Source organism: Empidonax traillii, unplaced genomic scaffold, assembly GCF_003031625.1.
Source record: "Empidonax traillii isolate 1590-97213 ecotype Southwest subspecies unplaced genomic scaffold, ASM303162v1 scaffold1154:size169566, whole genome shotgun sequence".
In the NCBI taxonomy this organism is placed as follows: domain Eukaryota; kingdom Metazoa; phylum Chordata; class Aves; order Passeriformes; family Tyrannidae; genus Empidonax; species Empidonax traillii.
This window is the reverse complement of record NW_020956347.1, coordinates 87,061-113,229: the sequence shown is the minus strand read 5'-3', so window position 1 is coordinate 113,229 and position 26,169 is coordinate 87,061. Positions and strand designations below refer to the sequence as shown.

The window sequence follows — 26,169 nt, the reverse complement described above, 5'->3', positions numbered from 1 at the left end:
ATACACATAATGTTACTGAATGAAAAAACAGAAACACAAAACAACATTTGTTGCAAAAGCATGTGATTTTATTGCATTAGGCACTACATAAAGAGAATTAAAATAATCCCTTAAGTTAAAGTTGAAATTAATGTATCCTAAAATGGAGGGAAAAGCTGAACCCTTTGCTATAAAAATTAAAGTGCTATTTGGCTGATATTCAAAGGAAAGCACGTAATTATATGGTTTAATTATTTCATAAATAATCAAAGAATTTCAGGATGTAAACCCTAAGATGTAAAGGTGTAAACCCTTTGACCTCTTTCAACATATGAGTCATTTCATTCAAATAAAACTTAGAAATACAATCTGCTTGCCTAACTTAAGTATGTCTTTTAATGCATCTGAACTAAGATCTTCCTGGGTCAACACAATTTTTTTTTATTTTATGATATTTCAGTTCTTTTCATCCTGTACGACAGAACTTCATTCGATGATGGGATTTTCTGTTTTCGATGTAATTCTGCCATTCTGCCATTTGCCAAATGTTTTATTAGGTCCTGGAATTGCAGAGCCCACCTCGAGCCAGTACTGTGGTGAAAGATTGTGTAAGAGCCTGCCTGGACTCAACTTACAGATACATCTTTGACAATTGCTATGATCTCTACTCCCAGTTAGTGGATCAGGTGAGGTCAATATGAACTTGTTTCAAGCTATTGCTCATTCATTATTGTTAGTTTACCTTAAGTGAGTAGGAAGCCTTGCAGTGCTCCTTCACATCAGAGCTCTCTTTCATTTTATTTATGCATGAAGGAGCAATATATCATAAATACACCCACACATAGCTATGAACTCCAAAATGCTTACCAAGCTGAGTTTCAAAATGAGCATGTTAACTCATAATTGAGTCATCACATCAGACATGACTGTAAAATTGTCCAGTGATTTTAGGGAAGATGACATTAGATTGATTACTGTTCATTTAAGATCTGTAACTGGAAAATATTTTTTTTAAAATCTGATATTTCACTTTAGCAGCTTTAGAAAAAACACTATCATAATTTGCTGAAAATTATATATTGTCTTTCCAGCCTTTTATTTTAACACATATGATGCATACTTGGATCCAAGCTTTAGTAAAAGCTTTAAGAAAGCAGAGGATAATTCTGAAACATTTCTTAATATTAGTCTGTCAGGCTGACCTAATTATAGCATTTATTGTGTTCCAAATGTCATTCAAAATCTTTGAGAATGTTGCTTATTTTTTTCCGACTACATGGCCAGAGTTCATTCTATAACATTAAAACTGAGAACTATCTTAAAGGACCATCACTACTTTATGACATTACCTCTTGTTCCTTGCATTTTCTGCCTGGATGGTACACTGAAAAAATGGTGTCACAGTGACTATTCCATCCCTGAATAGGATTATTTGTTTGGCAAAAGCACATTTTCTGTGTAGTATACACTCATACTATTGATATAAGACATCAAAATTAATCTGAAAGTACATTTGACTTGAATCCAAAATATTAATTACTGTATTTCAGGAAGGGTAGTATATACTATTTATTCAACTTTTCTGAAATGAGAATTTGCTTTCTGATGTTGGATTCCTGCTATGTGAGATAACTTACTGCAGCTTTGAACATACAAATTTCCCACCACCACCATGAGCACTCCACACCCTTAGTTCTCATTTATCCCAGAACAGATTATATTGTAAGCTGAGTAGGAGTATAAATTAGTAGAAGGAGCAGCTTCAGGCATCACATCTATTTACGTCATAAACTGCTCTGTTTTCTTGCTAATGTTTACTCTGCAGCAAATTGATCTTGTCTGGTAAATATAATATGAAGTGCTGCTACTCTGGGTATTACATAAGTCTGCAGTTCATCAGCAGATTCCAGCAATTTTAGTAAACAGCTAAAAATTAAGTAGTCTTAGTTCTGCAAAGCATTGTAACACCTGCAAAAGCCTATCTGTGTTCAAAAAATTCACTGCTTTTTTCTGTGAATTCATAAAATAGTTTAGCCTGTCTATTGTAAAAGATGGTTTTAAAATACAGGGCTATTATAGCCCTTCTGTTTGTTATTTAAATGAACTGCATTTCACTGTAGTTCTGTGCCTCTTGTGTTCTTTTTCACAATATCTCCAGCAGGGGTGGTTTTACATAGAAATACTAAGCAGACAGGTGTCTACAGAGTTACAATCACCAGGAAGTGCAAGAAGCTTCAGTGAAGATTTGTAAAAAATCCAAAATTTAAAATACAGATAAATAGAGTGCATTCAAAATAATTAATTGCTAACAGTAATCAAACAACAATCACATATAATCTTAATGCCAGACAGAACTTTATTTCACATCAAGTGGGAAACAATTCTGAGAACTATAACTAGTCTAGCTTTAATAGAGAGATGAGTAAAATAATTCAAATTACTCCCAAAATTCTGCATCAACTCTAAAGTTGTACAAGGAAACTGTGGTCACCGTTATTCCTATCAGTACATGCACATGTACATTTGCTTTTAGGAACACCTAACTATACAGCTTGTTCAAACCTCCAGCTGTGGAGGTTTCCCAGTGAATCCAGGTGACTGGCTTGTAGTACCACTGTTATAATAATGAAGCAGTAACCAGTATTGTAATTAACATTTCATTAGCTTTGTGTCCAATCCCCTTAGTCCAACTACACCATATTCCACCCTTCAGCCACTCCTCTTTCTGTCTACCTCCCCACCAGGTGAGGTCTCCTCTCAGAGGGAGGAAGGCAGTTCATCCCACCATGGGGTGCAGCACAGGAGGCTCATGTTTCAGCTGCACAGCTGAGGTTTGAGCTGTGACTACTGAGAACTGAAATCAGTGAACCCCAAAGCAACAAGAAACGGTTCATATGTAGGTCACCACCTGCTCTCTCTCAGGGGACAACCTGGCAGCTGCTGTCCTACTGAGGCCCACTGAGCGCTCAGGGTGTAGCTGTCTGTGTGGAACTCATGTCAGCCATCACCTGTGTTTGCTTCTGCCTGCATTGCTTCTGCCTGCAGGCTGAAACTCTCAGCGATGCCTGCCACAGTATGTCGAGAAAATACGTTTAATGTCTGAACGTGTGTAATTGTTTGATTTTGGGGCTGAAAATAGAACAATGAATGATGACCTTGAGGGTGCCCAAGCTGGAGTTTTGGGGAATTTATCACTATAAGAAGCACAACAAGTAAATTACAAAATATGCTCAGCAGTCTCTCTTTTTATTGCCCTCTACCTTTGTGTCGGACACACAATCACTGTTATAAAGCTAATGTCTTGCAGCAAAATATCACCCTGGGGAGCAGCTATATTTCCTGGGGTGAAGCCTGGCAAATGCTAGCAGTGTGCAAAAATAGCGTGCTACAGTTCCACACCAGAATACAGAGAACAGCTGATGACAAAATACAAGTGAGTACTAAAGAGAGTAAGATATGACAGCCTGGCAGTCCTACTGATACATTTATTACTGTCCTCATTGTTTGAGACAAAACCCTCTGCTGAGGAACTACCTAGTTCCTTATGCAGCAGATACAGTATTCTCTCTTTTTAATTAACACTGATCTGAGTGGAGTGCTTAGTTTCCTCGTGTGGAAAAAACAAGTCTTGAAAAAGTAGTTTCAGAAGCACTTTGATAACTTCCTGACTCAGTTTATAGGAGGGTGGAACGAGATGATTTTTGAGGTCCCTTCCAACCCAAATAATTCTATGATTCTATAATGACTCTAAGAATAGGGTTTCAGTTTCAAATAAGAAAACACTTGAGGAGTTAGTTACTATGCAACAGCATTGCTCAGAGAAATTCCTCACAGGTTTTGAATGCATGTTGAGTGCCTGCAAATGTTTCTGGTTTTCAATATTTTACATCCATAAATATAGATCAAAAAAAAAAATGTATCGAATTCTAAAAATAGGTGTGTTCAATATATAAATGTCTATATATGTGTATGTTTTATGTATAATGCATATTGAATATCCCCTGGGGATTCTTAACATCTTCCAAATTAAGTAATACTAACTAAGCAGTTTAAAAATACAGAAGTACAGTTAAAATTAGTATTTCATCATCTAAGACTGGTATATAACATAGCCTTTTGTGTCCTCATGCTAATCAGGGCTGCTGTGCTGGTTTCCATTCAGTTTGCACTCTGTCATTCTTTATATAGAAAATATTATATTCTGAAACCTAACTTGGGGTATCAGACAGCAATAGATAAGTTTCTGATATCATAGGATTGGACTTATCAAAGTCACACAGAGACTAATGTGTATTGATTGTGCAGAACATAACAAAATAAAAACAAAGCAATATATAAACCCAGACATTCATCCTACAAACTGGTAAAATCAATGATGACAGTAGTTGAAAGGCCTGTGTTCCTCAGAACCCAGATTTGTCTCAGGGTAATACAGATGTAGATTTTAATTCTGCTTCACACTGTGCCTGCAATTGCTTTCTCCACCTTCAGTCAGTGTTCCAGAGTACAAAATATGTTTGCTTGTCAACAGTTTAGCCTTTTCTTTTTTTTCCTCCTTGAACTTGGAAAAATCCCTCTATATTTTATTTTTTCTATTATTGAAGTCCCAGCCACTGATTTGGGTGGCTCTGTGGTACACGATCCATTGCTTTCATATATGAATTCAGTTCATATGTGCAAATATATAGAGAGAGTCATATATACATATGTGTATATGCATGACATATATATAGTAAAAGGAAGTTGAGAAAAATATGGTTTAGTGCAGGTAAAGGATTTATTTTGATACATATCCTATGAGAAATTGCTCTTACTTCCTCTTTCTGATTTTGATGTCTTCTGTGGTAAAAGACAAAAAGTCATAAATCACATAGTTTAGAAGTTACATTAAAAAAAACAAACACAGAATCTGCACTATTTCCCATGTTTGTAAATCTTTAGTGAATACTGCGACTTCTCTCTGAAGATATTTTTCTTATAAGGTGTTTGCTACAACTTTAGAGTGATCCTAAACAAAAGAAATAGCCAAGTCAATTAACAGAGTGTATAAAAACCTGTATTGTCATTTCTTGATGGTAAGACATCACCTGGTGTTACTGTTTGCTTGATCTGCCAGCAGAAGCCTCTCAGGAATATCACTGTTCTGCCTTCGGCCAGTTTAGTTGTTGAGCTTTTAAGTACAAGACATCTTACAGCATTTCATGGATCTGTGTGTGGGACAGCAATACCTCCCAAGTGATGTCAAGATATTTTCAGTGGTTTCACTTTCCTAAGTGAAAAGATTGGTGAAAAAGAAAGTGATTCTGCTAATTGGCAAACTTTCATTCATATCAGTATTCCTGAAAGTTTTCTTGGTTAATATAAAGAGCAGCCTGTGATTTTAGCTTGTTAGTGCTGGATCAAACAAAAACAAAAGACAGGAAACTGCACAAAATCATTCTTTTTAGAAGTCAAGAATTATGAATAGCATCTGTTTAATTAATGATTTTGTCATCTTGATATGTTGAGATTTTATCTTCCTCTTGACCTTTTCAGTTGTATTTTTTTAAAAATTCTCAGTGTTGTTAACATCCTCCACAGTGATAAGCAGTATTTAGTGGTTCACATAAATTCTCACTGTATTTGTGCCAATGTGGCACTAATTGGGTATATCAGGTATTTAGTTAATGTTTTTACACTAACAGTTTCTTCTAATGAATATAACTAGAGTGAAAAAAGAAAGTTACTGTTACCAAGATAAGCTTTTTCCACTGAATAGACCACACAGTTAACTATGTTTATACTCCAGAAATTCGGTGTATAAGCTGTTGTAAGCATATACTTTGCCTGTGTACAATCTAATCTAATCTTGGCATTTTAAAACCTCTTTGTGCAACCTGTGCATAGCCTGTAAATACTCTGTACTAAGTAGGTGTGCATGGTATTATTTCCTAAAGTGAGAGGATGCATATCAGGGAGAATTGATTGGATATGGGACCAAATCAGAGGATTGAGACATGAGCTATTATGGTCACAGTTACGAAATCAGAGGAGATAATTGCTTGGTTTTCAGTTTTTTGAGACCACAGTGAAGGAAAAACTTAACTTGTTCTTTCATCTTGTAAGGGGGTATTCTTCCTGACTGTTCACTACACACTGATGATGGACCCATGTCACCAACACTGACTTCAGCAAAGCACTTTGGAAATCAACCTTCAGTGCCTCTAAAAAGTGTTTAATTTAGTTACAAATATGTTAAAATGTAACTATAATTATATGATGATGTGCCCCCACTCGCTTTTTCTACACTGTTATGGTGTTCACTGTTCCCCTCAGTCGTGCCAGTAGAAACATTTTGAAGTCAAACACACTACGCCAAGAAAATTTTTTTCTATATGAAAATACCTTGTTCTGAAGTTATTTTTTATTCCAAGATGGAACTTTCTTCTGTTGTTTTTTCAACTCTGCAACTACTCAATGAACTCAAATTTCCATCATTGTTTTGCCTCATTATAATGGCGCTGCACCAAGCCTGCCAGTTGGAGAAGCATTTGGCCAATGCTGACACAAGGTGGGATTTTTTGGGGTTGTCCTGTGCAGGGCCAGGAGTTGGACTCAATGATCCTTGTGGGTCCCTTCCAGCTCAGGGTATTCTGTGTTTCTATAATGCTTCTATGAAGGCATCTGTTACCAGAAACCACATAAAACAAACAACAATGCCAACAATACTAACAGTGTAAAAACAGCTTGAATGATTCTGTTTCTAATAACGAGTTAGATTTTAGGTAAAGAATTGAAATTGCCACTGGGCATCACTGAGTAGGTACTTTAATTTCAAGCACACAACTCCTCCTGTTAATGTGAAACTATTTTAAAATGCCTTCTCTGGGTCTTTTGAAAGCACCATATTGATTTTTTAAAAATACCTGTTTCAGAGAATTTTTGTAGAAAGAGCCTCCTTATGCAGCTACTACTTTGTAAATTAGTTACTTTTTTCTATCTCTATTAAAAAAATGAACTTCACATTCTGTGATTCACATTCACAGTCATGAAAAGCTGTCTCAGCCACATGTCACTGCAGGTTGTTTGCTGTGAAATATAGTTTTTGTATAAGATGCTGAGATAAATGTGAAGTGGCTTTGTCTTCTAGAACTGCCTTTCAGTTGATTTGACTGAAACATGCACAGACCTCTGAGAAAAAGGCGGTATATTAGACATAAATCTTTGATATAGAAACAAGGCCTTCTAATAAAAATATAATGTACACCAATGAAAGCCCTTGTGAGTGACATTAATGCTCCAATGTTCATTTCTGTTTTGAAAAGCACTCTCATTTGCATGTGTGGTTTTTAATTGCCAGCGACACCAGGCCCATCCTCTCTTGTACCTGAGCTTTATTTCAGTTGCTTTAGACATTTGAAGTGGTACCATTTGTAGTGCAACTGAGTACGTAGCTGTGTGATTAATGACACTTTTCTAAAATATTCCACAGTGGCCACAGAAACAATTTCAATTAAGTGCTGTTGAAATTCCCTTTCTGCCATTTTAAATGCTGTTAATAGATAAAAGTTAATTGAGGTTAAAATAACATTTCATTAATTCACCATGACACTAAAACAGTGTTATGTCTACTCAAAAAGACAGGGTCCATTGCAGTGGTCATACATGGACTAGGAATAAAAAGTACAGATGTTTAAACTTGCAGGATCACAGGCATGTGTTCTTTCTGACTTACTAACTGAGACCCCTTTCCATCTCAGACAGCTGTGTAGAAGAGGCAGAAATTATATGTGTATTTATGTGTGTATCCATACAGAGCTAGAAATATTTATTTTCATCTTTGGGTCTCTGCAATGAAGTTATTTATTGGACATTGATAAGGAATCTGATCTTTCTGTCAAGCAAAGAACTGCAGAATACTTTGTCTAGGAAATTGTAGGCTAAGAATTCATAAACCAAAACTGTAGAGACAAAATATCTGTAAATACACATTTCAGTGAAACTAAAAAGTACAAAATTCTCAATAAAATAAAGGGAAATTTAACTGCTTCTGCATTTAGACCATACAGCATAGCAGCTGTTAGGCTGAATATCTTCAGTGTATAATTCAAAACAAAACATTAAATGCTCTTTAGCATTGATTTGTTTGGTCTTTATTATGTAGGGTATAAAAGTTCTGCCTCAGCAGACAATTTTACCTGCACTCAGTTTCAGCCCAACAAAGAATTTAAGAATGTACTTAATTAAAGGACAGACATAGACTAAAAATAAAGCCTTTATTGATCTTCTTTGCTGATGTGACAGTCTTTTTTTTAATATTTTTCCACAGCCAAGTACAATACTCCATAAAATCTACTCTGAGTTGGATAATCAGTCTTTTTCCGAAACTTCTGAAGATTCTTAGCATGTCACTTTTCCCAGCCAAGTAACAATCTGTAGATGGAAATCCATAATGTTTTATCTAATTTCTCTAGTAAAAATATATTCAATCTTGTTTTAACAGAGTAAGAAACAAGAAGTTCCTAAAGAAGAGCAGGGACCAACAACAAAGAATTTGGATTTCTGGGCCCAGCTTATTACTCTGATGGTCACCATTATAGATGAAGATAAAACAGCATATACACCAATCTTGAACCAGTAAGTAACTAATTTCCCTATAAAAGTTAAGAATCATGGATTTATGAAAATAAGGACAGGAAATGCACTTGAATCAGTACTTGTAATTTTAAATAGAATCTAGCTAGAGGCTTTTATGCAGAACATAACATTGGCATAATTTGATGAAAACTTAGTGCTCTGATAACTGAAAGACAATCTTTAGTTTTGGGAGCTTTAAATACAGGTGGTATATGAACCATCCAAAAAAGTAAAGTTGCAAAATGCTATGCAAGAGAACTAAATGGTTCGAAGCAAAGTTCAGTGAAAAGGTGTGATAGCATTAATGTTATTATAGTCCCTTGATGCACATGGTGTTCAAATCACACTGAGAGTCTTTTAGGCATGAGTTTTAGGGATTTATTTGTAACAGAATAATGAACTACACAAAAAGATCCTCTCCAAATTTACAATTGGCTAGGGAGAAAGCCTAACCACACTGACTTGGAAATTTGTAAAATGGAGAGCAATATTCTAGAGATGGAAGTTGACTACTCAGAATTGAAGATGTAAGGGATGAGGGAGGTACAATCAATAACCAAGACAGGTCAAATAACTTAAGGTTGATGCAGTAGTAGAAAAGAGAGAGCCAATCAATAAATATAGAAGGAGGAGACAGAGTGCTGTGTTTGAACACAAAATATACAGGAGTGCAAAGGAACATGTTTCACATCTTACAGCTGCAGAAACTGATGTAGCACTAATTGAAATGTGATGTGATGAGGCCCCAGGGAAATGGTTCAGCTCCTTTAGCTCTTTGGAGCTATTTTACAGAGAGACTGTAGAAAATCTGGGCACAGTCTGGCTGTAATGACTTATGCTAAAGTTAAATTGAAACCTATATCTGTATTATGACAGAACAAGAAATAGAGGTGTCTGTGGTTGCATTTAACTGAATGGGCTGAAGGGAGCAGGAATAAGTGTGTTTCCTTCAGCCAACATAGGGTAGATGCTGAAGGCACTCTGCACACTGAGATGTGTTTATTTGTTGATAAAAGATACCACACTATTTATGGACTCAAAGTATAATCAACAAAGAAACCTCTTGGTGATAACCAGCAGTTGGAAGATATTTCTTTGCCTTCTGATTCCTTCCTTTAAACAAATGAAGGATTGTTTTAGTTCTGGATAATAAGCATCTCTTTGTTCAGTCATTTCCTGAACTGACCTTATTAAGGAATAAGTTTTTACCCTACAGAGGGAAGAAAATACTTTTCCTGTTTACTCTATTTTTACAATTTAGTGTGAGGTTCCTCCATTAATTTTTTGTTTGGCAGCTGCATAACAAATACACTTATTATAAACCATGTAACTGAAACAAATATACACGTGTTTCATTTCAGTCTCTTTGTTGAAATTAAACATTGGGTTGTTGAAATTAAAATTTGGGTTAATTTTCTTTTGAAAGTTTTCTAGCTATATTTTTATACAAATTTGAGGGAGAAAGTAAAGGGATAAATAACAGAGTTCTTCTAAGGGGATTAGGAGGTTCCCTGAAGTACAGCTGAGTGATTGTGGAAGATGTGAAAAGAGAATCAGGAGAGGACGGAATTGGGACAGATTAAGGGAGAGAGCTGGTGTCTCTGACTTCTCTCCCATTTTCACTGTTATTTTGTAAGTGGAAGAATGAGCACAGGGAATAACGTCTTTGAGAAGTAGGAGACATGAGGAGCAAAAGATGAAGAAGCTGTGAGAGGAAAAAAATTGAAAAACTGTTCAGTTGCTTTGGATACCTTTTTTTAAAAAAAAAAAAGATTCTCCTAAACCAAAAGGAGCATGTAAAAACTATTGAGAACAAATGACAACCTCTTCTTCTTTGCTTATCCCAGAAAAGAAAATAGATTAAAATGCATGAAAGGGAAATATAAGCTGAATACATAAGAATATTGCAAAACTATGATTCCTTATCAGGAATACATGGCCATGAGTGTCTCAGTGGAATATTCAGGCCTACATTGATTTGAAATCTATTTTGGAAATGAGGTAACTGAAGATCCTCAGGAGAGCTCCAAGCATTCTGATAGGAGTTTTCACAATTTTATAATATTGCTCAGAATTCTTTTCCTCAACCATTTTTGGAAACTATTTTTGTATCTACCTTAGAGGCAAAAATTATGCTGTGATACAGTAGTTTGAACTGTATCAGATTATTAATCCAAATGAAACATGACTGCCTCAGCAAGCACTGCAGCCACTGACAGACCAGATCAGACCATCCAATGGGAGTGTGGGAACAACCTGCAGTTCTTATATGACATAAGAAACTCGATAGGTTTGAGGGGAAAAACATGGTCTGTTTTTTAAGGTGTGAAATTCTCATTCAAGTAGTTGAACAATGTAAAATGTGCTTGAAATCTGATTCACAAGCAAATCTAGGGCTTCCTGTTACTTGTAAATACACATTGTACGGGCTGTGAGACAGCAGAAATTGCTATCCAAATAGAAGAGTTATTCTAATAAAAGGAACAACAAATCAAAACCAAAATCTTCAACTGAAATATGCTTGTGCATTTTGAAAGCAAAATCTAAACTTTATGCCTCTGCAATTTTTATTTTTTTTTTATATATACTCAGAATAGTCATGTTGTTATTGTGGTACAAATTTAAGAAACAAGACAGCTCTAGTGGGACTTTTCAGTTTGTTCTTCACTGATCCTTAGATCTTTGCAATGCAAGGACCTGTTTTCTCTGTGATCACACAGTGTTCCACACACTCCCTCCCCATTCCACAGTATGGAAAGTACTGGGTCGTGACATCTTTGGGAGCAGATTTCCTCATGCTTCAGGAGCTAGGATGTTTGATAAAGCTGTGAAGAAAAGGATGGTAACTTATACTGCAGAAACAGCAACGTGTGAGTCAGTGAGTTGTGAAAGGTGCGTCAGTGGGAAAAAAAGTTATAGAAAGAAGTGAAAAAAGTCAGAGTACAATGTGTCAGGAACTGGGCTGTGTCAGGCTGACTAGAATGTTTTGTTGATGGTGGAAAGTGAATCTGACATGTTTTGTGTCTTGATTTGGTGATATTTTCCATTATCAGTTACACTTTATTCTGTGAAAACATAGGAAAATCACTTCTTTCGTTGGACTTGTGAACATTATCCTGCAAAACAAAGCCCCACTCTGGTTTTTCACCACGAACACTGTCCTGTGCACTTGTAGTACTGTAAGACCAGGTTAGTTGTATAGACTAATAGTTTTGTAGTACAAAGTATCTGTCTTATGTTTTCTCCAAGAAAAGGAATGTTACTTTATTTAAAAATGAAAACTTTGGCTAGATGGAGAATAGAGCATAAAAAGTAAGAATAAATGAACTCTTTGCTCACAGTTTAAATAGAATACATATTTTCCAAAATCAGATAGAACTTTGTCTTAAGGGTTAGTGAAGCAGTGACCATGGCCAGCACTCTACAGATGGTCTGATCTAACCTCTTGCTGCAAGCACAGGACAAAAATTAATGTATTCACTCATAAGACCGGTGAGATTTAATACCTGGATGAGATTGAACCATCCAAGGATGGAATATGAGCTATTCTGAGAATGTGCCTCTGAGGTTCAGGGACTTGGATATTCTCAAAATGTAGTACACTGAAGATCTGAGAGCACAAATTAAGAAAAAGCATTTTTAGTTGTCATGATAGGATTTTTGTATTTCAGGGTTGAACTGGAGACATGCAGCACTATCTGGGATAAAAGCTTTGGGAGTTCATTTATGTTTTGCTTATACATTGATTCTTTTCACTTTCATTTAAGCTGAGTTCAATTTCATTCCATTGATCTGTGGGATTTTATACAGCCCTTTGTTAGAATTTTCCACTGAGAAAAGTTTTCCCTACATTTTTTCTTCATTAAAATCAATAGAGAGAAGACATCCAGAAGTGGCTGCCTTTTATATGCAGTTTAGTAGTTTTGGAAATACATGGGTATCATCATGTGGGGGCAACCTAACTGTTTTGGATAAACTCAGATTTTGTAGTATTGTTCTAAGAATGACATAGAAATTGGGAAAATTTTGGCCTACGGGACAGAAATAACAGTATCAGGAGCAAAAAGAATAACAGAGCACTCTCCTGGTCATCCTTTTTCTGTGCTGAGAAATGTGATAATACATGGCTTACAAAGTATGCAATTTGTAGAGTTTTTGCATGAGAAATTTGTCTGATGTTTTGCTGCTTAGGGACCAAAGTCTGAAATAGTTGGAAAAGGAAAAGTCCGTCATTGATTTTAGACTTAGCCTAAGTCAGGTAGGATGACTCCAGGACACTGTATTGAACTACAGTAATTTATACAACACAGATAATTGAAGTTTATGTGTGTGCATGTGTTTTCACAAATTAAAATACATACACATATATATCCCATTAATCAAACAAATGCATTTTTATCAGACCCAGCCTTGTTTTATGGCCAGCTTTGCATTATGGTCAAAAGACAGTGTCAATATTAAATCAGCTGCCAAATACTTCCTCAGAGCAACACTGCCAAAGTTCAAGTCTGGTGCTAAGGGAGCACTCAGGCTGGACTGAAGGTGAAGAAACGAAGACAGCTGAGATGCATTTTGGCTTTTGAACAGCAATTAATTTTATGTTAACAGAATTAATACAGAGTTCTTTAGCTGAGCAGCCATTAGCACAAAGAAGGCTCAGTGAACTGAGATAGCAATTACCTCCTATTAAAGTGACTGAGCTAATGAGCTGTTTAAGTACTTTTTCTGTGCAGATATGATCAGGGTCAAATATGTGCCTAGAAAGTATACATTAATTAGATCATGCTGCTACCACTATAAAGTTGCACATAATTCTCACTCTTTCTTTGTCAGCAAGAGCTTTAAAAATTCTTACACTTTCACAAAAATCATTACAGAATATTTTCTGAATCCCATTAGTGCTTTAATAAAAGGTGAAAATACTTTGGATCAAATTCTCTGCTCATGTAAAATGTTGTAATAAACTCAAGACAAAAGTCACAGACTCTGTGTATTTTCTCATGAATATGATAATTTCCTTACTTTATGTGATCCCAGTGAACTGTGGGTGTATTCGTGTGGCTCTCACTGCACCCTGTGCTGTAAACAAACTGCTTTAACACTCAGGGATTCTGTGATGTACTTTCTGCTCTTCATCTGCATGACCTGGCTTGATCTGCTTCTGTGCCCTGAGAACATCCCACACCTGCATTAAGAACAGCCTTTTTTTTTTTTTTTTAAGACAAATAGCTCTCCTTTAAAATGTGGCATAAAACATAGTGTCTGTCACTTAAATGTCCGCTTTTTTTCTGATAGCAAACAGTGAAGATGGTAACTGAAAGATTAAAGCTTTTCTTTTACATAGAATAAGGAACAGATGGGATCTATGAAAAAGCGGTGGAAAAAATACTGAATTGATAACAGTAGAACATGTCTAAAAAGGACTTTCTCAAAGATGACATGAAGCATAAGACCAAAACTAAAATTCTGAATCAAAATCTGCATTTCACTACCTGTTATCTTTTTCAGTGCTTTATCCATACTTCAAGGTGGAAGTCTTCAGGCAGTGAATTGGATTTAACTAGTAAAAACCAATATAGCTTCACAGACAGCTTCACTGTTTTCCAGTGTAATAAGGGAATTAAGGAAAACCTGTAAGTCTAAACATCTGAGCCAGCTGTATCAGATTTTTCATAAGCCATCTGATTTATCTGAAGCCGAGGAGTCATCTGCAAGATAGATACATGCTTCTTGATTTAAAATGTCATGTGAGGGAATTTGTGCAACATTCAACTAATTATTTACCCAGGCCCCTGCATTGAAGAAGTTTGTATTTGAAGATTGGATGGTTTATATAACTGTACAAAACATAAAATACAGTAAGTGCATACTAGAGGAATTATTTTGTGGAAATATTTGCCTTTCTGCTGTGCAGCTGTAAGGATAATTTCTAACAGCAAGTGAACTGATGTAATATGATTGATTGCAGGTTCCCTCAAGAGTTGAACATGGGGAAAATCAGTGCTGAAATCATGTGGACTCTGTTTGCCCAGGATATGAAATATGCTCTGGAAGGTAATTAGAACAAACTATTAATTACACTAGAGAGTTCACTAAACTCATTTCCACTGTAAGTGACACCTGGCATCAGATTTCTGTGTGTGGTAAGAGCTTTCTGGAGTACCTGTGTAAGATGCTTCACAGGTTAATGAAAAAGAAGTGTTGGAAAGGAAGGAGATCGTTGCACTGTGACTATATGAGGTCATCTGTGGACAAAAGAACTGTGACTCGAAATGCTATTTCTTATTACCCAGTTCTGTCAAAAATCATAAGTGTCCAAAGAACCACAAATATCCTCGCTGGAGAGCACTATAGACACTCCATATTTTCTTACTAGCTGAAAATTGCTAATCCGGCTGTAAGAAACATTTACAGAATGAAATTATGGAGAAAGCACACACTATAATTAAATCTTTTTGTGCTCAAGAGGAGATTGTATTCATTCTAGTTCCATCAGAATCAAATGCAGTTTCATTTTATCCCCTAGGATATTACTGTGGTTAACCATTACTAAAATATACATTTTTTTCAGTATAGCAGACAGTCTTCAACTAATGGCTTCAAACCCACTCATTAAAATATGGTTACTGCTGAAAACCAAGTAAAAATACCTGCATGAAACTGCCATTGACTTTAGTCAAGTCTGCTGCTAATTACAGAGCAAGTCTGACAGGGTGGGAAAAAAAGTACGCGGTTGGACGTAAAAAACAATGTAATTCAACAGACATGAAAGATTAAACAAAATGAATACTTGAAGATCATTCCTATATTGTTCTGTCCAGAATGTCTTTCATAGTGGTGCTTTGATGATATGGTAGATTTTTATGATGACAAACAGAAAAAAGATGAATGACTAGAATGTCTATTGATGAAAGAACTATTTTGTTCATCTGCTGTTGTGTTACTTTATTTTGTTAATTATATTATTTGAATGAGGAACTTGCATACTAACGACAGCGGAGGAAAAAGGAAGAAAGGAAGGAAGGTGATTATAATATGTAGAACGACAACAGAACAGGAGAAATCTAAGACATGGAAAGGGGAAGAAATGTTCAAACTAATGTTTGAAAGTGATGTTCTGTAGTCATGTCAGAGTGAATCAGAAGCAGAAGTCTGAGAAAGCTGATGTCAGGCAGGAGATTATCCTTTGAGAGTGATCAATGAAGGCAAAGGCTTCTGAGAGCTGAGAAGCACAAAAACCAAATGAAAGCCACTGTTACGGGTTAGAACATATTCCTGGTGCAACAACCTCCTATCTGGAGGACAACTACTAGAAAATTGCTGTTCAGCAACTCACTGTCAGGATTGGATCTACATACAGTTAGCACAGATTACTGAGAATTTCCAGTAGCCACTCCTTGCCATGTTTCCATAACCTTGAAGGGGTAGTTCCAGTAGTTCCAGTCTGCACGGGACATCCCTGAGCACCACAACACTCGTAGTCCTTTAGTCGTTGAACTATAAACATCCTGTACTGCAACAGGATAATTCACAGAACATAATTCACTCTATTTGCTAAGTAGAGCATGCTGATCACTCGAAAGGTGGCTTCAGATCAAGCCATGGTTTGTTTCTTGGTTGTAAAGAATAGAACAGGAAGCTCTTGAGGAAGAGTTAATTATACAATATATAAAGTGTAGGTGCTTAGGCTGAATCAGGACTTTAAAAAAATATTAACATTAATCCTAATTCTGCAGAGAGTGATATAGAGGATTCATTAGGAGGCACTTGACTCTTTCTGTCTATTCCAAACCTGTCCCTGAATACGATCTCATCTCTGTGTTGCTGTGGATACTGTCTTTCTGAGTAGAGTAAATGCCATTCTTGTCATTAGAAATTCTAAGTAGCTCCCAGAATCAATAGTGAAAAAGTTCCTGTGTATAAACAATAATTAATGGAAATTGAAATTAGTATAAATTATTATAAATATACACAATTTCACCCCCTATGGTTTCATTCCTAAACAGGAAACTCAATAAATCCAGTCACAAAATATGGATCAGCATGCTGTTTCTCTCCCCAGCTCTGCTGGCTTTTAAATCATTGATTCTTCCCTTAGATATTCTAGAAACTGAGTTTAACTCAGTTGTTAATGGCAATATAACTTTTTGCTTTGAATTCTATAAGATTAGAAGCAAGACCTTAACTATGGCCACAGTTGGTCCTCCTGGTTTTAATGGAGTTCATTAAAATGCATTGCATTCTGCTCTGCCACCCTCGCCTTCCAAGTTATTAACATGAGCTACCATCTGTTCCTACGTAGTGTCCAGGGCTGTGATTGCAATCTTTCCCTGATCCAATTTACTATTAATCTCCTGAAGCAGCATATTTTGTGTTACAAAGTTGATTCCTTTCTGCATCCAATCAAGAAGCAATGAACTAGTCCAACATTGTTTGCAAAAGGATTGCTCATGTGATAAAAAAAGATTAAATTAGCTCATCCAAGATACTGTTTCTGATTTTACCCACCTAGTGCAGCCACACCCATCATCTTAATTTCAGAAAATAAGCACGTCGTATGTCCATTCTCTAACAGAAGACCAGTACTGGAGCATCCACTTTCCTTTTCCCTGAGTGCTCAGGATGGCTGTTCAGCCCCTCCCTGTAGAGCTGGATGCCTCTCAGGGGATGTGTGGAGCTGCAGCTGCTGCCGGGCAGAGTTGCTGCTCTCCAGCAGTGCTGACACCTCCTCTGCAGAAGGAGCCAGCAGCCCTGGGAGCCCGGCACCAGCAGCATCACACCCTGCTGCCCTCTCATCTCCCTGATCCTTGCCCAGGACAGTCCAGCTGGGAAGCTGCTGCTGTGACATGGAGAATGCAGAGGGGACAGCAGCTTCCATAGCAGTGGCCTTTTGCTGGAGAAAAGCAAAGCAGCTGTGTGTCTGTGGATACCAGGGCAGAATACTGGCATGTGACAGGGTAGGTGGCTGCTGTCACTCTTTTGGTGAGAGAGGAAAAGACATCCCAAAGCACAGTTCAGGTCTCCACAGCTGCCGAGGTCAGAGCTACATTGTGCCAAGCTCACATGCCTTGGAAACAAAACTGTACTAAATTCTGATATCAAGTTCGTAATTTCATTCTAGATTTTCTTCCAACATAGTTAATAAAAAATGTTTAGCCTTTGCATAGTGTTAAAAGTTTTAGGCAAATTGTAACAAACTGAGTTCACACCAGTTTGTGGTTTCTTTCTGATCTAAGGGGCTTGGGATTGTTCTCATGTATAGATTTTGCATGGAGAAGGTATCACAGGCTTCTCTTTGAGAACTGACTTCATTAGATTTGGTTGCTTTGAGGTTTTTTTCTTCTTCACAGGTTATACAAGAAGCATCAGTGATTTGCATGACAGATACATTGTTGTTTGGCATTCAGTCTACACAAGCATGTCTGATTTTATAGGATGGTAATATTTTTGTACTGTCCAATCCCCCAATTATTCTGCATTTATGTTACAAACAAATGAGAACAGAGAGAATTTCATCAGCAGTGCAAGTGATTTGTTACTGACTTCATATGGCAGGAAATCTTTTCCTTTACAAGTATGAGATGCAAAGGGTAAAAGGTGATGAGAGAGTAATGAGCTGAAATTAGACACACAGTTGCAAAGTATCTTTTTTATTCTTTGTCCTCAGAAATGTCATTTTCAGATCGTCTAATCTTCAGTTTTTGAATAGGTCAGATCAAGTGTCTGAAGCTATCCAGTCTGTTGGAAGGAGAACATCCTAATTGCTGTTATTATGATAATCTAATTCTGGTAGTAGCCAGAAGTCAAGAGCAGAATCCAGCCAGAAATTAATTAGCTGCTGTGTAAATACAGCAATAGACAGTCTCAGTCCTGCAAAGCTGAGATTCTGAAGGCCTTATAAAATAAAAGAACAAAAAAATCATTCCTCCATTGTATGCATTTAACACAGTTTTGCTTTTCAAGTTTGCTCTTGTCCCCACTGCATAAGCAGACATGATTTTCCTGTTTCTCGGATAGATACTTCTTTCATGACAAAAACTGATAAAGTGATTTGAAAGAGAAGAGGCAGGTCTGTGAGATGATGTTGAGCACAGAGACAACATAGAAAAAAACCAAAAAGGCTAATGCTGCCCAGAGAAAGGTCACGCCATTTGGTGACAGATTTCATGTCTATTTTCACTCCAAATTTACAAAGTACCCCTTTCTTAATAGCACTTATACTTGGCTTAGAGGGAGGCTGCAGAGTAGATATGGGGAGGTGAGACTGAGGTTTTGGAAGGATCAAGAAGGCAGCATCCACCAGAATGCAGGGGTGTCATTGCTATCAAAATATAAAACCTTTTTCATTTAGTCAGACTGATTTCTGCACTGGCACACTTGAACAAACGTATTCCATCCTTGCTTTTTCAGAGACCTGAGGAATAAGTAGTCTCATGGCAATTCAGAGTCTGTAAAGGCAAAGGCAAGGGGATTAAAACTGGAATTAAACTTCCCTTTGGCAGATAATAAGATAGAATGTTAACACAGTTGGAGGAAGAGGGGAGTTAGAAGTTGCTTTGGTCAGCATAACAGACAACCATGTTAATAAGAGCAGCTCCACATTGCACACCCTGGGCAGCTGAGCTTTGCCAGTAGGAGAAGCCACACCTATTGTGTGCAACACAGAGATCTCCAGGCTTGCCTATGAAGCACTGTAACCATACCAAATGGCACTATTTTGTTGGAGTTAATTAGACCCAGTAATTAAGACAAATTAAGTGGATGGAACTGTTCCCAGGGGCTAAGTTAATACTTCTTCACGGCACCGTGTTGTGCTGTAGCAATGTGTCATCTTACTTGAACTACCTCAGCAATCTCTGGTACGGCACAACCTTGCATTGGGGAGGTGCCCACTATATCTATCATTTCCTTATTCTCTAACCCATTTTCTTGGATTTTACATATTGAACCACAGTCAGAGCAGTAAGTACTACTGCATTACAAGTCTGCAGTAATCTTAGAGTTAAAGCTTCATGTCTGACTGTAGGTGTATAAATGGTGCCAGATGCTACAAGAAAAAATGTAGGGCATCAGTGAATGCCTGACTTCAGTCTTAAACTTGTCACTCAATACTAGCAATGCATATTGTCCCATATATTTAATAATGAATGCTCTGCCCTTACTATTCTTTTTTTAAAGCAGTGAATATTAAACTTGTTCTTAAACACTATTATTAGCTCTTACCTAGACAGTCACTTATTGTAAAACATCTGTGTATAAAATTTTCCTGAACATTGTCTAATTGTGAGCAAGACAACTTTTTGTTAGTTTTTATTACTTATATTAGTACTACCATGCTAGATAAGTTATAAGACTCTAAATGGTGCTTTAAATGAACCCTACATTGATTAATAAATATGGCTTATTTATAGCTCACCTGGCCCTGTCACTTCCACAAACCAGTGAGCTGAAGGAAGAAGTGTTCTGTTCAGATAGAGGGGTTGTATGTCCCCTACAGCAGCAAGGCCAGGCAAGACTTTCTCTGTAGTTTATTAGGTACCAGAAGAATATTCTGCTGCTTCTTTTTTCTTGTATTTGATTACTGTTCTTTACAGATGATACCATTCATCGCATCTCACATTTTTACAAAAGTTAGAGTTATATCTTGTGTCTGAAATAATTATGTGGCAAAAACGTGACTTTGTCCCCACAGAAAGTCCCTTAAAGGACCTGCATTGTTTAGTGCAGTTCTGCATCTGCTGGTTGAGGGAAACTTTCATCCTTTTCTTTGTTTGAGGGGTTTCTTCCGCGTATGTCTATAGAATGCTCACACAGTAGCAGTGAAACCTGCACTCCACGAGCTAATCACTTAGTGAATCCACTTCTATTTTGAATTTATTTCCTTTGAGAAACAGTAACCAATAAGAGCTTTCCTAACACAATATATTTTTCTTTATCAACTCGAATAAAACACTTCAGTAAAAGAAAATTAAAAATCATAAGCAACCTGCACGTAATTTTTAATTTTGACCATTCCTACTGAGACACTTCTTGAAAGATTTCCTCACCCAGCAGCTTTTCTCTCCTAGTCTCTGTTTCATTAGGTTGAAGGCTCAGTCTTTTACTTTCAGGACCGTTCCACTTTTGGAGATTCACTATTGTTCTTCCTCCTATAGATCCTGAGGGAAATTTCCCCTTATAGGCAAGTGCATTAGTTCTAAACTAAACATTGGATCCTGGTTCCAGCACCCCCAGGGGAATAGGATAAACCCATTAAAACTGCTTGTTTCCACATTCTCTTTTAATAAGCTTTACACACAATTTGCTGGGTAGGAATTAGAGAACACCTCTGTGGTTTTGGCTTTCCAGGCAGAGGCAAATACAACCCAGGTAAGTATTAAAGCACAGCCTCCCATTTATCTTGGTGCCTGATTGTTCCTCTTCTGTACTTCATTCTAATTGCCTATAAAATGCTACTGTGCTTATTTGGTAAGGTTTTGTGCTCACTTTGCACACTTGTGATGAGGCAAAGAGCAGAGAATCAGGCCTAAATGTTTCCTTCATGGAAAGATATATTTTTTAAAATGAAACAGTAAGTGGAAGAAATATGTCATAAACATTACATTGAAGATGCAAGCTGAGTATTCAGTAGTTAAGGTCCAATGCTGTCAAACAGTCTTCGTTACCTTTATTCTGTTTTCCATCTCAGATTCAAGCATTATAATATCAAATCATAAATTCATTGAATGATTTGGGTTGGAAAGGACATTAAAAACCAGCCCATTCCAACCCACCTGCTGGGGACAGAGATGACACTCAATAGACCAGATTGCTCAGGGCCTAATTGAAACATGGCCTTGAACACTCCCAGGGATGCAGCATATATTCTCTCTTTATTTTGTAATTTTTATGCATATTAGAAGTTTATGAAAGCCTAATCAATATGAATTGGATTCCTATACCAGCATCACTTTTCCTCTTTTATTACTTTCTGATTATGTGATTACTTTGAATAGATGTTGAAATTTCCATCATATTCTTCACAGCCAAGGCTTTAATCATCATCATAGATGTCATATCAGATAGGATGGACCATTTCTTCTGCTCCATTTATAGCTTCCATTTTCTTACACTTTCCATGGTCAATAAATGTACAGCGCAAGCATTCCATCAACAGTAAAAAAGCATAATTTAGATTATTTCAGTCACTAGGAGCAAGTGCTGATTTCCCTTTGTAATCAATAGTAGCCGTATATATCCTGAGATGGAATTTTGTCTCTGAGTGTTTGTTCTTTGACTATTATTATCTGTTTAGTATTATGGTACATACATTTCGCTCTGATGTGATACTGAAGGCTAAAATTTATACTGAGGTTGATCTTATTAAGTTACTTGAAGTAAGTTTTTCTTTGTCTTAGTGGAAAGCAGGACCAAGCAAGTTTATGATTAATCAAGCTGCACATTTTGCATCTGGAATTGCCCTTTTGGTGATAACCCCTCCAATTTCTGGAACTTTTCTGGAAGTATTTGGCTTTGGAAGTAGTTAATTAATTGATGAGACTAAGGGGAGTAAAAAGGAGTAAAAAGAGGAGGGGGAAAGCAACTAAGTAATATTCAAGAGATACCACAGTTAATTTGCTTAAAGTAATTTGAAACATGTAGGCAATATAACACAGTAGGTAAAAAATGGCAAATGCAACATTTTGAGTAGAAGATAGGGTTGTTTGCAGCAGATTCACACATCCTCATGATATTACCTGTTGCTTCCCCTAGGTAGTTTGTAACATTGGTATTTGATGCCCTTGAAATTCCCATGAGACATTAACCTCTCCCAGGAAACGATGTACAGCTCTGCCTTTTCAGGCTCCAAGAAGATGACCCTGAACTCTTTTGATCTGCTGTGAAACATGAAGCAAAGTAGAGCAGTCTGAGCAAATGGCCTCTTGCTTTGAGAGCTCCTCCTTGAATGTAAAGGGCAATGTCATAGCAGCTTTTAAAGTGCACTGTATTAAGTCAAGGATTATTAGCCCACTTCCGCTGCAGGCAAGAAGACAAAAAAGAACAGCAAATCCATTTTTTAGCACCATTCAGAATAAGACAGTCTGCCTTCCTTCCCTGGTTTCTGTCACAGAATCACAGAATCGTTAAAAAGGGACTTCTGGAGGTCATTTAATTCACCCCCTCTTCCAAGGCAGTGGAAGTGACATAGGAAAGTGTCCAGGTGGGTTTTGAATGTTTCCAGAGAAAGATTCCATGACCTCCCCGAGCAGCCTGTTCCAGTGCTTTGCCACCCTCAGTGTAAAGTTCTTCCTTGTGTGGAGGTGGAACTTCTTGTGGTTTCCTTTATGTCCTGTTGCTGGGCACCACTGAACAGTCTGGCACCGTGCTCTTGACACCCACCTTTGAGATATTTATGTGCATTAATGAGATCCTCTTTTAGTCTTTTCTTCTCTAGACTAAACAGGCTCACCATCCCACAGACACTTCAGGCCTCTTGTAATCTTTGTGGCCTCCACTGGACCCTCTCCAGTAGCTCCTGCTATCCAGGGAGGGAATGTGACTCCATGGTTAAGAAATCTTCAGGATCTACACTGCCTTTCATAATTTATCCGTGCTCTCTTAAAAAATTCCCTTGGCCTCCCTATACCCTGGTTTCCCACTTGCACAGCTTAATCACCATTTGAACAACTTAATCAGTTGTTCAAGGTACAATCCATTACCTTTGTGAAGTCTTCAAAGATATTTTGATGAAAACTTCCAAGCAAATGTAGGGAAAAGATTGAATATGTAGAAACTGTTATGAAAGACACAGTGTATATTTTAAAAGGAGAATTACAGTGCATTTTAGTAGTAAATTAGAGGTAAGTTTTTTGGTTCATTATATGTATCTTGACATGAAGAGCCCTTTCAGAAAGGCCAGTAGTATTTCACATTATCAAAATCAATGTAAATGATCCATAATTGTCAATTAGTTGTGTTCTACTCTGTATTTCAGTTAATAACCAGTGACTTCCATTTGCCTTTAGCAAAGTAGAAGAATCTTGGGATGTCTAGTAGAATGCAATGTTTCCTTCTCATAAATCAGGCACTTTGTTTGAGTTTATGTTTTATTTCAGTTGTACCCTGATCCACTGTGTTACATTCAAACAGGGCCTTTACACTTATTTCAGTGGTACAGGGATTAAGTCAAGAGCACTACAAGCATAATACCCACATTTAATAAGGCAATGGCAGAGCAACCCCTCCAGTACTGTAGGGAAGGTGCATTGGGATCAGGAACACTAAATATTCATTTCTACTTTTATCCAACACATATGTGTGTCATACAGGTGTGATGTTTCCACAGGGATGCAGAGGGAGGGATAACAATTCATACTCAATCAACATCATCCCTTACAGCAGCTTTTTTCCAGTAGCCATACTGAGTTTGTGTCACACATACACTTCCCAATTATACGACTGAAAGTTTGGAAATAGTGGGTTTTCTGAAACAGTAGTTCTGAAATAAATAGATAAAATATGCAGCTGGTAGTCTCTAGAACGATTGGCAAGTAATTATTGCAAATAATGTGGAATTATGTTGCAATGGCTGAAATAACAGCTGAGTTTTGATGTGAAAATTTGCAGTTAATCCAAACACAATTCCCATCTGCTTGGGTTCAGTCATTTCTGTTTTAATAAACTGTAGGGTAATAGTATGTATGCCAGTCAAACCAACTGGTTGTGATATAATTAATTTGCTACACATCAGTATTCTTTGTAGTAGTTATTAATCCCTGCAACATTATCTATAAAGCCTGAAAACTGGAAAAGCTTTTTGTATTAGATATATATTTATTTGTAACTAGTCAATTTGTTCATTTTTTTTTTTTACAGACTAATTTCCTGGCAATTCTTGTTCATAAAGATTTGAAGTATAATTTAAAACCATCTCATTAGAATCCTTCAAGCAGTTTAACTGTACATTGTTAAAGAAAACAGTGGCTAAGAAACTTCTGTTAAAAAAAAAAAGTTTCGAGTTTTTGTGCCCGAATAAGGAAAAATTGGAGTTAAAGAAAATATCAAATTGATTATCTGAATATTTAACATGTTCATCTTCTATGAAGGTTGTTGGATTACCCTGTTTTCCTTTTTTAGCATCTAATACATCTCAGAAATTACACGGAAATTCAGAGTGATGTTATTACCTCAAGGTTAAAAAGAAGAAATAATTCTATATGAGCAAGATTGTATTCCAGTTTCTTAAATGGCATTATGTCTTTAGTGTTATGTAATTATTTCTGCTTAATAAGTCGTCATTATGACTTCTATTTGTTGCTCTAAGAAAATCTTCTCATCTTTCTTTAACAATTGCTGGGAAAACAAGCAAGGAATCAAATGTGATTCCAAAGTACTGTTGCTTGGTCACAGGCCTGTGAGGAAAGTACCTTGGGTTACAGTCCTTCATATTATGTCTCTTTACAGATTTTTCTGTAAAAGAACAGGTGCCAACAGTTGGATTATTTGCAAGATACAGTGTCACCAGGTCTGTAGCTGATACCATCACACACCAAACACATTTGTATATATTAATTATATACATTTATTCCCCTTAACAGCCTTTAAAAAAAAATTCTTTCTTGGTTACACAAACAACACCTGAACAGATTTATTTTTTTTTCTCAGCACTGTTGCTTACTGGAAGTCTTCTTAAAGGTGTTACTGTCACTGGAATTTGCACCACGGAGATGGAACAACTCTCCACAGTTTCCCTCATGGTTGCACCTCCAATGCCTGTTACTGCAAGGCCGAGGAAAGCACATGTGCATTAGAGCATGACCCCTGGAAAGGTGTGGAACCCTCCCCACAGTGCAGTCAATGCTGTAAAAAAGTTACTAGAACTCAATGCATAAAAGCAGCTAAAGTGCCCCTTACACAGTTTTTTGCCCCCCTAAAGTTTACAGATGTTACAGTTTACAGAAATCTTACCAGTGTTTTTTTCATCAGTGCATGATACAGTAATAGAGGATATGCCAGGATCACTAGTGGGAACTGAAAATGCCCTCTTTATGGAACTCAGTAGATTAATAGATGCTAATAAAAATGTGCTGCACTACAAGGAATGTCTCATAAAAAGAGCAGCAGAAAATAAAGAAGATTAATAACATTAGGTTTGCTATACTGAGATTTCATTATCTGGAATCGATTATGAGAAAGTTCAGGTATTTCTGTCATCATCTCTCCCGAGCACATTTGCACATAATTGGCAGCTTTAGTTCCAGACTGACTGACTCAGTGTTATAATAATTTTACAAAGCAAGAGTGGACTTTTTTTTTTTTAGGAGTTGTATGGTGCAGTTACTAAATCTCTTTTCCCAAAAGTCCCAAACTGGTGTATCTATATAGGGAAACATGGCACCAGCTTTTCCTCCAGGAAAAAAGACACAGATCTCCAAAATGCATACATGTATCCTCTGGTGTCTCACATTGGCATTAACTTGTGCCAGTTTTTCAGAAATTAAGAAAGCAATTCATTGGTCCTAACCTAAATTCAGAACACCTCCAGTGATGTTGCTGTCTTGTGACCAAAATCCATGGTTGCTGTGGATAAACTCA

At 36.8% G+C, this 26,169-nt stretch overlaps 1 protein-coding gene across 1 annotated transcript in view; it reads left to right on the top strand.

Annotated features, from left to right (window-relative positions):
- Window positions 1–26,169, top strand: part of LOC114068946 (protein unc-13 homolog C) — a 120,153-nt gene that overhangs the window by 49,353 nt on the left and 44,631 nt on the right. Inside the window, exons 15-17 of the mRNA XM_027905422.1 lie at window positions 537–665; window positions 8,462–8,595; window positions 14,564–14,649. Of these exons, the coding sequence (XP_027761223.1) occupies window positions 537–665; window positions 8,462–8,595; window positions 14,564–14,649 (349 nt within the window). The remainder of the gene's footprint in view (window positions 1–536; window positions 666–8,461; window positions 8,596–14,563; window positions 14,650–26,169) is intronic.